Below are 13,269 nucleotides of genomic sequence, written 5' to 3'. Positions count from 1 at the left end.
GCGCATAGTGCTTACCACATGGGAGCTGTTTTATGCTATCAGCTCCCTCACTGACAGGAGGGGAAGACGAAGGAAGCAAGGGAAGCACCTGCTCCCGGCCCTGGAGATGCAGAGGGTGGGGCCCAGGCTCAGGTCCTGGGTACGGTGAGTGTGTGGGGGTGCAGCACAGCTTTTGGTGGGGGGTCCTTTCTTCCTGAGTGACAGGAGCCCCGAGGAACCAGGGAATCAGCCCTGGTCCTAAACGGGCTTCTCCCAGCTCTGATCTCGGAGCAACTCTCGACCAGGAGCGATGAGGCCAAGGTCACTGTTAACAAGTGTTTATTGTTAATAAAACCATAGTACATTTACAATAAGTGACATTAATGTACAGTTACAGTATCATACAATATTACAGCAATAAAATAACGCCTCTTCCTTTGTACATCCAGCTCAAGCAGCTAGTCAAAAATATTTTCCAGGACTGTAAGTCCCCAGGGACTTTTCAAGGTGACCGAAGTGACGTGGCCCGAAGTGCCCAGGACGTCTGGTGAATAAATAGTTTCTAAGGTGCGGCCAGACAGCTCAGGAAGGCGACACCAGAGTAAGCTGTCCAGCGTGCTCCCCCAGTGTCTGGTCCATAAATATGACAGGTGTCCAGGCCTGACGCTGCGCCTCCACCTCCAGGGAGCCCTCCAGGTGTTGGCAGGTAGGGGGAGCAGCAGGCCCTTGTCTCCCAGCCCTCAGCTCCCATGACCCGCCCTTCCCGGGGGGAAGTGTGTGCCCTGCTCCCCAGGCCAAGCAAAGAAAAGTCCTTCACTTGAGAGATCTGAGGGTGGGGGGGAATAATGAAGGCCCTGCCTCCTGAGTCCACAGAGGCAGCCTGATCTCGGCCTGGGTATCAGCTGGACCCTTACCCCAGCAGCAGCAGCTGAGGCCACCAGGCTCCTCCAGGTCCCCCACGCCCCCTGCCTCCCGAGTCCACAGAGGCAGCCTGATCTCGGCCTGGGTATCAGCGGGACCCTTACCCCAGCAGCAGCAGCTGAGGCCACCAGGCTCCTCCAGGTCCCCCACGCCCCCTGCCGCCTGTGGCTCACTCGGGAAGTCTGAAGGGGAACTGCCTTCTACCACTAACTGAGCAGCTTGGTGGTCCCCAAAAGAGGCCTGCTATGGGCCCAGATACCAAAGAAAACGGGACTCAAAGTGACCCTCTGTGCAGGGACCCATCGCAAGCCTTTCAAAGGCACGGCTTTGAGGAAGAAGTTGAGAGATTTGGGTAGCCTTTCTGACATGACACGAAAAAGACCAGCTTTGGAATGAAGTGGCCGGGGGCCCGGAGTACACATTCTCTACATTCATAGGATGCCCAGGAGCCCCGGCGGGGCAGTGGGGGTGTCAGAGCTTGGGGGCATCGTTGGAAACTATTTGGGGCAGAGGTGAATCAGGATCTGACCTGGGGGAGCAGAGGGCGCACAAGGGTGAGAACCAGCGGCTCTCACGGTGCAAACAGTATGGGGGGCGGGGAGGGCCCCCTTCAGCCACAGCTGCCCTCTGCCCACGACTGGTTGGGCAAGCAGCTCTGGGATGGAGGGGTTGAGGGTGGGGCTGCCTAGCGACAGGTGGGCTCAGGACACAGCTGGCTGCCCAAGGACGGGCACCAGAGGATGTCTGAGGAAACAGGGACACACTGAGCCCCATGACCCTGGCTCCAAGAGCTCGTCCTAGAATAGCCCCCGCCGAGCAGGCCCCTGGCGTGTCCACAGGCCCCGACCCAGTGGCCCCGACGCCCCGGGGGGGGGTGCTCAGCGCTGTCCCCCAGCGGCCTCACACCCGGGAGGTGATGTACACGGAGTGCACGCGCTCGGCCAGCGTGCTCTGCAGGTCCTGCAGCGGGTCCAGCCCCTGCACTTTGCTGCTGCGGCCGTAGATGAGCTGCCGGAAGGAGTCCTGCTCCAGCAGGGCCTTCATGTGCTTGAGGAAGAAGCCCTCACAGAACAGGGCCAGTTCTGGGGCGTTGTGGATCTGTGGGGGCAGGGAGAAGGGGTGAGACCACAGCCCGGGAGGTGACCTCCTCCCTGCCCCTTATCTGAGTCCCTTCCCGATGCGCCTCCTGCGGGTGGCATTGATCTGGGTTCCCGTCGAGCTGTGCCACCAGGGACGTCACCAGTCTCCTTCCCGCCCCACTGTTCTCTCTGGGGGTGTCCCAGGTGGTGGTGGTGGCGGGGAGGGTGTTGACAGCTGTCCCTGTTGGATTGGAAGCTCCTTCCCAAGGACAGAGACAGGCCGCGGCTGGCTACCAGCATAAGGCCCCGCACATGAATGTTCACGTGGTGGGTGCTCAATAACTTGTAACTCAACAGATACCAAGTGACAGCGCTGGGCACCAGGTTCTGGGGTCAGGGTCTCTGCAGTGCCCTCTTAGAGCTGATGTTCTGGGTCGGGGGAGACGGAGCAGCCATGGGACCAAACCAGTAAGGTGACCACAGACAGCGGTCAGCACTGTGAGGAGACAGGAGCAGGTGGGAGGGTGGGGTGCGGACACCAGAGGCCGTGGGGACCTGGGGCGATCAGCTGGCCTTGTGAGGAGCTGGGGAAGGAGCCTTCCCGGAGGAGGGGCCGGTTCTCACCAGAGGGCCGGTGTGGGAGCCAGCCGAGAGCCACAGGCTGCTGGCTGGGTGAAGGGCGTGTCGGAAGGAGGTGTGGGCAGGGTCCTAGGGACCTTGTAAAGCAGGGTAAGGGGCTGCATTTTATTTAGTCTGGAGGCAGTGGAATCCTGTGGAGGGTTCAAGGAGAGGAGTGCCGTGGTTCTGACACTTTCCAGAGGCTGTGGACTGTAGCCGAAAGCCGGGAAGGGGGGCGGGGCGGCCAGTGCCGAGTCTGAGAGGTAATGGTGGGTCCGGCCGGGTGGGGCAGCGATGGGGGGCGGGGAGAGCCTGTGGATGTGTTCTGGAGGCAGAGAGCCTACAAGTGGGAGATTTTCTTCCAAAAGTGAAATATACCTCCTTTGAGTCTGAGCAGGTGACCGTGCCATTTGCTGAGATGGGGAGGAGCAGAGAGAACCGGCTGAGAGCCCGTGGGATGGAGCTGGCTCGGGCTTAGCTGTTTGCCCTGGGCCCACAGCCCGGTGGCCCCGCTGCAGGGTGAGCTGGGTGCCATGCGCAGCTCCCAGGCTGCACGTGGCCCTACTGGGCGGCAGGGACCTCAGGTCCCAGCTGCCTGCATTTCCCAGCCTGGCTGGAGCAGCGTGCGTGTCGGAGGGTGGCTGGCGGGCGGCGGGGGTCCTCACCTTGGCGTACTTGTAGGTGTTCACGGCGCTCTCCACGCTGAGGGTCTGGGAGCACAGGATCTCGCAGTGCCTCTGCAGGGCGTCCAGCTGGAACAGGCTGGCCGCTGACAGCAGCTGGCGGGGGGCAAGGGCAGCCTTGGGTACGTACGGCCAGCCTGCGGCCGGGCCTCCGGGGCCCTGCCCACGTCAGCAGGACAAGTCTGATGGCCTTGATTTATTTCTCCCCTCGGCCAAGTAAGTATTTGCTGGGACTCTCAGGTGGCACACCATGGGTGACAGATAGAGGCTAGCTGGGGGTTGACCTTAGGTGGTCTTCACCTGTAAGCTGCACTGTCTACAGGGGCCCAGGCAGCAGCGGGTCCATTTCCTAGGCTGTGAGGAGGTGAGGGGGAGGCCCGGCCATCCTCTGATCCTCCTAGGCCCACACCCCCACCAGGGAGTCTCTTTCTAACCCCCGGGGGAGGCCCAGGTCAGGCTCTGTGGGTGCACAATTCCCCAGTCTCAGAAGAGTCCTTCCTGTCACACAAAAAGGACCAGCAGGAAACCAGGAGGCCACCTTCCTCCCCTCACCTCTCCAAATGCTGAGAGCCAGCTTGAGACCTGGCAGGTGTCTCAGGCTAGAGAGACACGGACAGGTGGGCCCCGGCCCCCGGCCCCCGGGGCGAGCGCATCGGCAGGTCCTCACCTCCAGGATGTCGGCGGTAGGGATGTCCATGGATTCTGTCCCTCCGTGGTACAGGTACTGCATCATCATCTGCAGCGGGAAGAGGCCCCGTGTGAAGGCCGAACGGAGCCGCAGCACCAAGGCCTCACCTGGCCCCCCGAGTGCACCCCAGCTGCCCTCCCCCGCGGCCCCCAGCCGTGCCCTGCGTCCCCCTGCGTCCCCCTGCGCGGTGATGTCCGCCAATCCTCCAGCTCTGGCTCAGGCTGACTCACGTGTTTGTTTCCTCCCTGGAACGCAACCTGTACAAGTCAGCCCCACGATCTCTCTCTCCTGACTCCGTGCACGTGTGACCTGTCTCCTGCCCTGTCGTGGTTTCTCCTGATCCCGACAGCCATGAGCCCAGCTGCCACCAGCTCCCTCAGCTGATGCGGCTCAAGTCACTCAGGTCCCCTGACTTCCACACCAGAGCCCTCCCAGTGCACTGGCTGCCATACTGGTCACTCCTCCTGTGACCCAAATCCTAACTATGAGGCTGGGGGCGGGGCTCTGAGAGGACTACCGCGAACGGGCTGGCGCAGACGCCGGCCTCGGTTTTCCCGCCTGCGCTGGGCTCCACGTGGAGGTGACAGCCAGACCCAGAGCCTCTTGGATTTGCGCCCTGCGAAAGAAAGCCTGGAGCCGCCGGAGTCCCAGCCAGAGGTGACCTGGCTGGCTGGCCCAGCCCTGTCTGGGGCTTTTGGGATCAGAGCATCCTGGGACATCAAACGAGGTAGCCCAGGAGGGGGCCTTGACATTCAGTGCTGTGTGCTCTGTTACAAACTCTGCATCACCCTGGAGCCTGGGGAAGTTTCCAGCGGGTAAAATGAAAAATGTCCCTGGTTGGCTGAAGAAACAGCCCAGCAAGGAGCTGGCAAGTGTGTGTGTAAACACGGCTCCAGCCGGCACAGTTGGGCTCTGTTCGCACGGGGCCCCCAGGCTGGAAGAGGCACCAGAGGGTCTACGGGGAGGAGCCCGACATCTGGGGAGAGGAGCAGGGAGGTGGGCTGGCCCGTCTCAGCCCAGGCCAGTCCCAGGAGACATCAGCCCCCGCCCCAGGGAGGAGTGGGGCTCCACAGGCCTCTGCAGCCCCTGTTGGGCCTCTTACAGCGATCCTACCATTACACATATGTGCCTGTCCCTCCAGGCGGTGTGTGCCTCGGGTGTGCCCACGCTGGGGTTCCTCCATGGTTCCTCCACCCTCCCTCCCTCCTCCCATCCCCACCTGGGCGCCAGCAAAACAGCTGTAGAAGCCCCTGGCCCAGGGCTGGGAATGGAGCAGGTGAAATCTCCCAGCATTCTTTGCTAAAAGCGGCCTCAGGGCAGCCCCCGGGCCAGAGGGGGCCCAGGGCTGTGGGCCGGGAGACAGGGGTGGCAGCCCCAGCTCCCCATCCTGGCCGGCAGGCAGCCTCCTGCTGCGCTCGGAGTTGGTTTTGGCAAGGGCCAGCCATCTGGGGGCGGCGTCCCTCGGATACACGAGTCCACGGCAGTCAGACCGGAACTCCCGCGGAGCCGCGCGGAGGGAGCTGGTGGCCAGCAGGCCGTGGTGGGCTCAGGCGGCACGGCCTCCCCGGTAGAACTCGAATCTGCCTCCCGGAGCGGGCGGCCTCCAGGGCCGGCGGGCTGCTCTGATAGCCCCCGGCAGGCGTGCTGCTTCCCCACACGTCTCACGTCACAGCCCTGCCTCCCGGAGTGCTCGGCGGGTCCTGTCACTGCTGCCTCCCTAGCACGCTAAGCGACGAAAAAGCCCGAGAGAGGGACTAAGCCATTTCAGAGGGCGGCCCCTGGGACTTCTGGGAGACTGCTCTCTGCCGTTAGGCCACACGCCTGCATGTGCAGGGCCAGGACCCCCACAGCCTGGAGACCCGCAGTCACCACTGGGCAGGAAGGGGCTGAGCTGGGGTCGGCTGAGGTCTGGCCGTCTCCTCCAGACCTCGCCTGCCACAGCCGGCAGCCAGCCTGCGCAGCTTCCACCATGCAACCTCCGAGGATCCCCAGAGCTTAGAGACCCAAAGGCCTGCCCTTGACCCTCCACAACCAGGACGGGGTCATCGTGGCTCTTTCTGCTTGGCCGCCACGGCCGGGGGCTGATGCTGGGGAGGACCGAGGCCCCAGCACCTGGGCTTCTCCACCCGTGCGCACGCCGGGGGGGCGGGCCTGAGGCTCTGCACTCCCGACAGGCTTGGGCCACGTCCGTGCCGCGGGCGCTCTCTGAAGACCGGGGGCTCACACACGTGTGCAAGTGCCTGTTACTACATAGCTGTGTGTTTTCCCAGACCCCTTGTCCAGGGGTTCACAGCCCGACACTGGAATAGCCGCCTCTTCCTGGGAAAACCGGGACTCTCCATCCTGACCCGATTCAGGGGAACAAGGAGGCACCGGGGATGGCGTGGGCGGCCACGGCTGACACACTGCCCTGCAGCCGGACGGACAGAGCCATGGCGGGGACCCTGGGGAAGACGCCCCCCCCCTACGGCTGACACACTGCCCTGCAGCCGGACGGACAGAGCCATGGCGGGGACCCTGGGGAAGACGCCCCCCCCCCCTACGGCTGACACACTGCCCTGCAGCCCGGACGGACAGAGCCATGGCGGGGACCCTGGGGAAGACGCCCCCCCCCCCTACGGCTGACACACTGCCCTGCAGCCCGGATGGACAGAGCCATGGCGGGGACCCTGGGGAAGACGCCCCCCACCACCACCACGGCTGACACACTGCCCTGCAGCCCGGACGGACAGAGCCACGGCTGACACACTGCCCTGCAGCCCGGACGGACAGAGCCATGGCGGGGACCCTGGGGAAGACGCCCCCCCCCCCCCCCCACGGCTGACACACTGCCCTGCAGCCGGACGGACAGAGCCATGGCGGGGACCCTGGGGAAGACGCCCCCCCCCCCCCCCCCACGGCTGACACACTGCCCTGCAGCCGGACGGACAGAGCCATGGCGGGGACCCTGGGGAAGACGCCCCCCCCCCCCACGGCTGACACACTGCCCTGCAGCCGGACGGACAGAGCCATGGCGGGGACCCTGGGGAAGACGCCCCCCCCCCCCCAACGGCGTGCAGCACCAAGGTCCACACACCTGAAAAATGTGGTACTTCATGTCACTGATCTCAATGGTTTTGCTGCTGTCGCCATCTTGTTCTGATTTATTGGTCATCAGCGTCTTGAACCTGGAGCAAGGAGATTAAACAAGGTCTTGAATGTGACTACTCCACCTCTCTGTGGCGATGGCACCATCCGTCACCGGACTGGTGACCGGGAGATGGCGTGATCCAAAAATCACTGCTGGGCTCCCGAAATAATTCTCAGTGAGTGGCATTTTACATCACCCCTGGCTGACAGCTGGGCCAAGCCCTGTTCTGTCCCCACTGCCCCGTATGCATGACCATGATGACACCATGGCTGGAAAACTGACTCTTTACTCCACAGTATTTGTTTTCTTTTTTTTTCTTTTTTCATTTTTCCGAAGTTGGAAACGGGGAAGCAGTCAGACAGACTCCCGCATGCGCCCGACCAGGATCCACCTGGCATGCCCACCAGGGGGTGATGCTCTGCCCATCTTGGGGCGTCACTCTGTTGCATCCAGAGCCATTCTAGTGCCTGAGGCAGAGGCCATAGAGCCATCCTCAGCGCCCGGGCAAATTTTGCTCCAATGGAGCCCTGACTGCGGGAGGGGAAGAGAGAGACAGAGAGGAAGGGGGGGGGGAGGGGTGGAGAAGCAGATGGGCGCTTCTCCTGTGTGCCCTGGCCGGGAATTGAACCCGGGACTCCTGCACGCCAGGCCGACGCTCTACCACTGAGCCAACCGGCCAGGGCAGTATTTGTTTTCTAATCAAAAGCAATAACTTGACCAGAAAGACTATGAGGTCAGTGCCCTGGGAGAGCTCTGGGGGGTCGGCTGCTACGTGATGCACCCTGAGGGGCAGAGGCTGAGGGGTAGGCCCACCCTCTTCTCCAGCACGTCTGTCACCTACCTGTTGGAAGCTGTCACCAGCAGGACTTTATGTGCATAAAACAGCTTTCCTTCCACTAGGAAGGTCACATCTGACATCTCCTTGTTGTTCAAAAAGTGAGGATCTGTGCCGGGGGGGCAGAAGGAAGGGGAGTGACTGAGAAGCCCACGGCCAGACGGGCGAGGGCGGGGTGGGACACTCGGGAGGGACAGGGACCGGAGGCCTGGACACCTGGACAGGCGAGGGCGGGTGGGGCACACGGGAGGGACAGGGACCGGAGGCCTGGACACCTGGACAGGGGAAGGAGAACAAGGATGAGACGCGCGAGGGGCAGAGGGGGTGGGACACACGGGAGGGACAGGGACCGGAGGCCTGGACACCTGGACAGGGGAAGGCGGGGTGGGACACACGGGAGGGACAGGGACCGGAGGCCTGGACACCTGGACAGGGGAAGGAGAACAAGGATGAGACGGGCGAGGGCGGGGTGGGACACACGGGAGGGACAGGGACCGGAGGCCTGGACACCTGGACAGGGGAAGGAGAACAAGGATGAGACGGGCGAGGGCGGGGTGGGACACACGGGAGGGACAGGGACCGGAGGCCTGGACGGGGTGGGACACACGGGAGGGACAGGGACCGGAGGCCTGGACACCTGGACAGGGGAAGGAGAACAAGGATGAGACGGGCGAGGGCGGGGTGGGACACACGGGAGGGACAGGGACCGGAGGCCTGGACACCTGGACAGGGGAAGGAGAACAAGGATGAGACGGGCGAGGGGCAGAGGGGGCGGGACACACGGGAGGGACAGGGACAGGAGGCCTGGACACCTGGACAGGGGAAGGAGAACAAGGATGAGACGAGCGAGGGGCAGAGGGGGCGGGAGAGCCGGGAGGCCGTGCGGCGGCGGGCAGGCGGGGGCAGGCCTCACCCAGTCGGGCCGGCAGGGTCTTCCGGATCTCGGGGATGCTGGGGATGGGGCTGCTGCCGTAGCAGTGTGTGAAGATGGCGGCCAGCTGCTGGATGACGGAGTCGTTCTGTGGGGGAGAGGCGGCGGGGGCCTGGTTACAGCTGAAGAGACGTCAGGCTGGTCTCAGAAGTCCAGGCCGGGACGGGAGCAGGCCCTGGGTTGTTCCTCCTGGGCCTGCCCCGGCCAGAGACCGTCCTTCCTCACCGACTTCCCAAACTGCTCTCCTGGCCCGGCTCCAGCCTCGACATCCACGGCCTCCGCCCTCCGCAGTCAGACAGCGCGAGTCCGGGTATGGGTAGGTGTCTGTGCGCGTGAGGGTGTGGGGTAGGTGCCTGTGTCATCCATCTGTGTGTGTGTGTGTGTGTGTGTGGTGTCCCCAGGTCGGTCTGCCTGTGTGTCAGTCTGCGTGGCCGTCCTAGGGTCTGGGTCGGGGGCTGCGGACTCCGGAACGCAGGGTCCCTGAGCTTGGGGTGGGGACCTGCCCGCGGCCCTCACCTTGCTGGTCTTGAGGATGTTGAACATGAGCTGCAGGCCCTCGGTCACCAGCTCCTCGTTGTACTCCTCCTCCTTGATGGAGCTGAAGTCCCACAGCAGGCTCTGCACCACCGAGTACCGCGACTGGGAGAAGGAGGTCCTGAGCGACTCGATCCAGACGTGCAGCTTCCAGGGGACGCCTGGGCCGGGCGGGGGGCGGGGGCAGTCACTCCCTCAGCAGGGCATCCCCGCCCAGACCCGAGCCTGCCCCACGCTGGCCCCCTCTCCTGGCAGCTCTCTCAGGATGAGCCCCGGAGCACCCCGCCCTCCCCGACCGGAACCGGGCCCCAGTCCTGCATGCTGCGTGGCCAGTCGGGAAAGCGCCCAGTCTCCCTGAAGGGCCCCCCCCCCCCCGAGAGGTCCCGGGATTCCAGGGCCTCATCAGATGAGGATGAGGAGTGGCTCCAACCCAAATGCGGGGCCCCTGGCTCTGAGTCCACAGCTCAGCCTGGGGCCGCTCTGGCCCACGGCTTGCTGGGCCCTGGAATTACTGGGGAAGACCCGTTAATTATAAGCAGGACATACATCTGGGCCCCACGCTGCCTAGAAGCCTGAGATGAACCCTGTCCTATCACACAGGGCTTTTACCAGTGCCCAGGTCACTGGTCTGTTAGTTGACATCCAATGGCACACAGCTGCTGTTTACCGGCTCCCTGGACTGTGTCCGTGGGGCCGCAGAGCAGTTGAAACTACTTGGTGAAGGTCATGGCAAAAACGAGTACTGTCCTTAGTGACCAGACAGCCACTGCTCCCCTCCCGCAACGGTGGGTTTAAAAACGGACTTAACAGCATTCCCCTGGGACCCCTGAACATGGCATGAGCATCCTCGGTTTACTGACTGTGGTGGCAGTGACACCTCGTTTACAGGGAAGACACCAAGGTTGAGTTGCTGCAAGAAGGCATGTGGCCTGTGTGTGGCCCCGACAGTAACACCGCCACCGTCCTGCAGAGTGCCCGGCGAGGGCGCCAGGCCCTGTGCTCCCTGTGCTGACGCCACATTCTTGGATGAGGATCGCCCGTGCTGGCCAATGTGGCACAGCAGGGCTCACCCAGGTCTCCGTGTGACCAGCCCCTGGAGGAGAGCAGTCTTTTTTTTTTTTTTTTTTTTGTACTTTTCTGAAGCTGGAAACGGGGAGAGACAATCAGACAGACTCCCGCATGCGCCCGACCGGGATCCACCCGGCACGCCCACCAGGGGCGATGCTCTGCCCACCAGGGGGCGATGCTCTGCCCCTCCGGGGGGGTCGCTCTGCCGTGACCAGAGCCACTCTAGCGCCTGGGGCAGAGGCCAAGGAGCCATCCCCAGCGCCCGGGCCATCTTTGCTCCAATGGAGCCTCGGCTGCGGGAGGGGAAGAGAGAGACAGAGAGGAAGGAGGGAGTGGGGGTGGAGAAGCAAATGGGCGCTTCTCCTATGTGCCCTGGCCGGGAGTCGAACTCGGGTCCCCCGCACGCCAGGCCGACGCTCTACCGCTGAGCCAACCGGCCAGGGCAGGAGAGCAGTCTTCAGACTTGCAAACCCACAGCAGGAAAGGGGTTTGCTGAGGACAGGAGAGCATCTACTTGATCAGAAAAATCGACTCCTAGTGAGTGCCACAGATGCTCACAGAGCCGCACGTTCCGGGGCCACGGCCGGGGAAGGGGCAGTAATGAATGCTCTGACCTGGGAGAATGGAAGGCTTGGGCAATGAACTCAAGATGAGTCCCTCCGGGCCCTGGCCAGTTAGCTCAGTGGCAGAGAGTTGGCCCGGTGTGTGGAAGTCCCGGGTTCAATTCCCAGCCAGGGCACACAGGAGAGGCGCCCATCTGCTTCTCCACCCCTCCCCCTCTCCTTCCTCTCTGTCTGTCTCTTCCCCTCCTGCAGCCGAGGCTCCATTGTAGCAAAGTTTGCCCGGGCGCTGAGGATGGCTCCATGTCCTCTGCCTCAGGCGCTAGAATGGCTCTGGTTGCAACAAAGCAACACCCCAGATGAGGGGAGCATCGCCCCCTGGTGGGCATGCCAGGTGGATCCCGGTTGGGTGCATGCGGGAGTCTGTCTGCCTCCCCACTTCTAACTTCGAAAAAAATACAAAAAAAAAAAAAAAATTAGTCCCTCCTAAGGACCAGCCTGAGGCTCAGGGCCTCCGCTGTCCTGGCCACACACCACCGCCAGCCTGGGTAGGCAGCCGCCCTGTGCTCCGCTGCCTGGTGGCCTGTCTGCCCCATGGGCCCTGGCCCTCTCTGGCCGCTGAGGGCAGCAGGATATGTGTACGGGTGCGTGGGCGTGCACGCCCTGCGGCCTCACCCAGGGCCCTCAGCTCCATGGTGATGTCCACGTAGCCGTGCTCCGCGCTGTAGTACATGGCCTCCTGCAGGGCCTTGGTGCGTGTCCGGCTCAGCCGCACGGGCCCCTCGCCGCCACTGCCCTGGCTGGAGGCGTCGCTCTCCTCCACGCCCTCGGCCAGGATCTCCTCCAGGGACAGCACGTCCGCTTTGGCCTGCTGCGGCTGCGTCAGGAGCTTCCTCAGGACGTTCCTAAGGGCCCGGGGACAAAGGAGGTGACACCCCGGCCTAGGAGCGGTCCATGAGCTGCATTCCAGTGCCCCACGCCCAGCTGGTCCACTCTGCGGGCACAAAGTGCTCATCTTCCCCACCCAGGCCGCGGGACCCGGGGTCCCAGTGCCTCCCAGCTCCAGACGCTGGAGCGCGGTGGGGGAGGGTGCTGGAGACCCCGCCCTCCTCCTGCCATCCGGGTCCTGCCGACAGGTCGGGCTCTGGGGCCCGGAGAACTGCTGCCCTGACTGGGACCTCCAACAGGCCATCCACCTGTCTGGGCCCTGACTGCTTGTTCTCTGTGGAACAAGGCGTCGGCTCACCCTCTCCAGGAGTTAATGTGGGGCCAGGGTGACAGCGCCAGAGGTGGAGCCTGACCCAGCGTACACTACCCCACCTAACCCTGTGAGATCCCATACACTACCCCACCTAACCCTGTGAGATCCCATACACTACCCCACCTAACCCTGTGAGATCCCATACACTACCCCACCTAACCCTGTGAGATCCCATACACTACCCCACCTAACCCTGTGAGATCCCATACACTACCCCACCTAACCCTGTGAGATCCCATACACTACCCCACCTAACCCTGTGAGATCCCATACACTACCCCACTTAACCCTGTGAGATCCTATATGCTACCTCACTTAACCCTGTGAGATCCCATATGCTACCCCACTTAACCCTGTGAGATCCCATATACTACCCCACCTAACCCTGTGAGATCCCATATGCTATCACACTTAACCCTGTGAGATCCCATATACTACCTCACCTAACCCTGTGAGATCCCATATGCTATCACACTTAACCCTGTGAGATCCCATACACTACCCCACCTAACCCTGTGACATCCCATACGCTACCCCACCTAACCCTGTGAGATCCCATATACTACCCCACCTAACCCTGTGAGATCCCATATGCTATCACACTTAACCCTGTGAGATCCCATATACTACCCCACCTAACCCTGTGAGATCTCATACACTACCTCACCTAACCCTGTGACATCCCATATACTACCCCACCTAACCCTGTGACATCCCATACGCTACCCCACCTAACCCTGTGAGATCCCATATACTACCCCACCTAACCCTGTGAGATCCCATATGCTATCACACTTAACCCTGTGAGATCCCATATACTACCCCACCTAACCCTGTGAGATCCCATATACTACCTCACCTAACCCTGTGAGATCCCATACACTACCCCACCTAACCCTGTGAGATCCCATACACTACCTCACCTAACCCTGTGAGATCTCATATACTACCCCACCTAACCCTGTGAGATCCCATATACTAC

At 62.7% G+C, this 13,269-nt stretch overlaps 1 protein-coding gene across 2 annotated transcripts in view; it reads right to left on the bottom strand.

The window, feature by feature from the left end:
- Window positions 1-301: 301 nt before the first annotated feature.
- ABTB2 (ankyrin repeat and BTB domain containing 2) overlaps window positions 302-13,269 on the bottom strand; it is a 184,615-nt gene continuing 171,647 nt past the window's right edge. For both annotated transcript variants that reach the window (XM_066363474.1, XM_066363477.1), the window contains exons 10-17: window positions 11,702-11,931; window positions 9,381-9,559; window positions 8,847-8,952; window positions 7,940-8,042; window positions 7,045-7,135; window positions 3,948-4,016; window positions 3,263-3,376; window positions 302-1,998 (exon numbers count right to left, since the gene is read on the bottom strand). In XM_066363474.1, coding sequence (XP_066219571.1) covers window positions 1,801-1,998; window positions 3,263-3,376; window positions 3,948-4,016; window positions 7,045-7,135; window positions 7,940-8,042; window positions 8,847-8,952; window positions 9,381-9,559; window positions 11,702-11,931 — 1,090 coding nt within the window. In that variant the 3' untranslated portion in view covers window positions 302-1,800. The remainder of the gene's footprint in view (window positions 1,999-3,262; window positions 3,377-3,947; window positions 4,017-7,044; window positions 7,136-7,939; window positions 8,043-8,846; window positions 8,953-9,380; window positions 9,560-11,701; window positions 11,932-13,269) is intronic.

The sequence above is a fragment of the Saccopteryx leptura genome, chromosome 1 (assembly GCF_036850995.1).
Source record: "Saccopteryx leptura isolate mSacLep1 chromosome 1, mSacLep1_pri_phased_curated, whole genome shotgun sequence".
NCBI lineage: Eukaryota > Metazoa > Chordata > Mammalia > Chiroptera > Emballonuridae > Saccopteryx > Saccopteryx leptura.
This window is presented reverse-complemented; position numbering and strand designations above follow the sequence as displayed.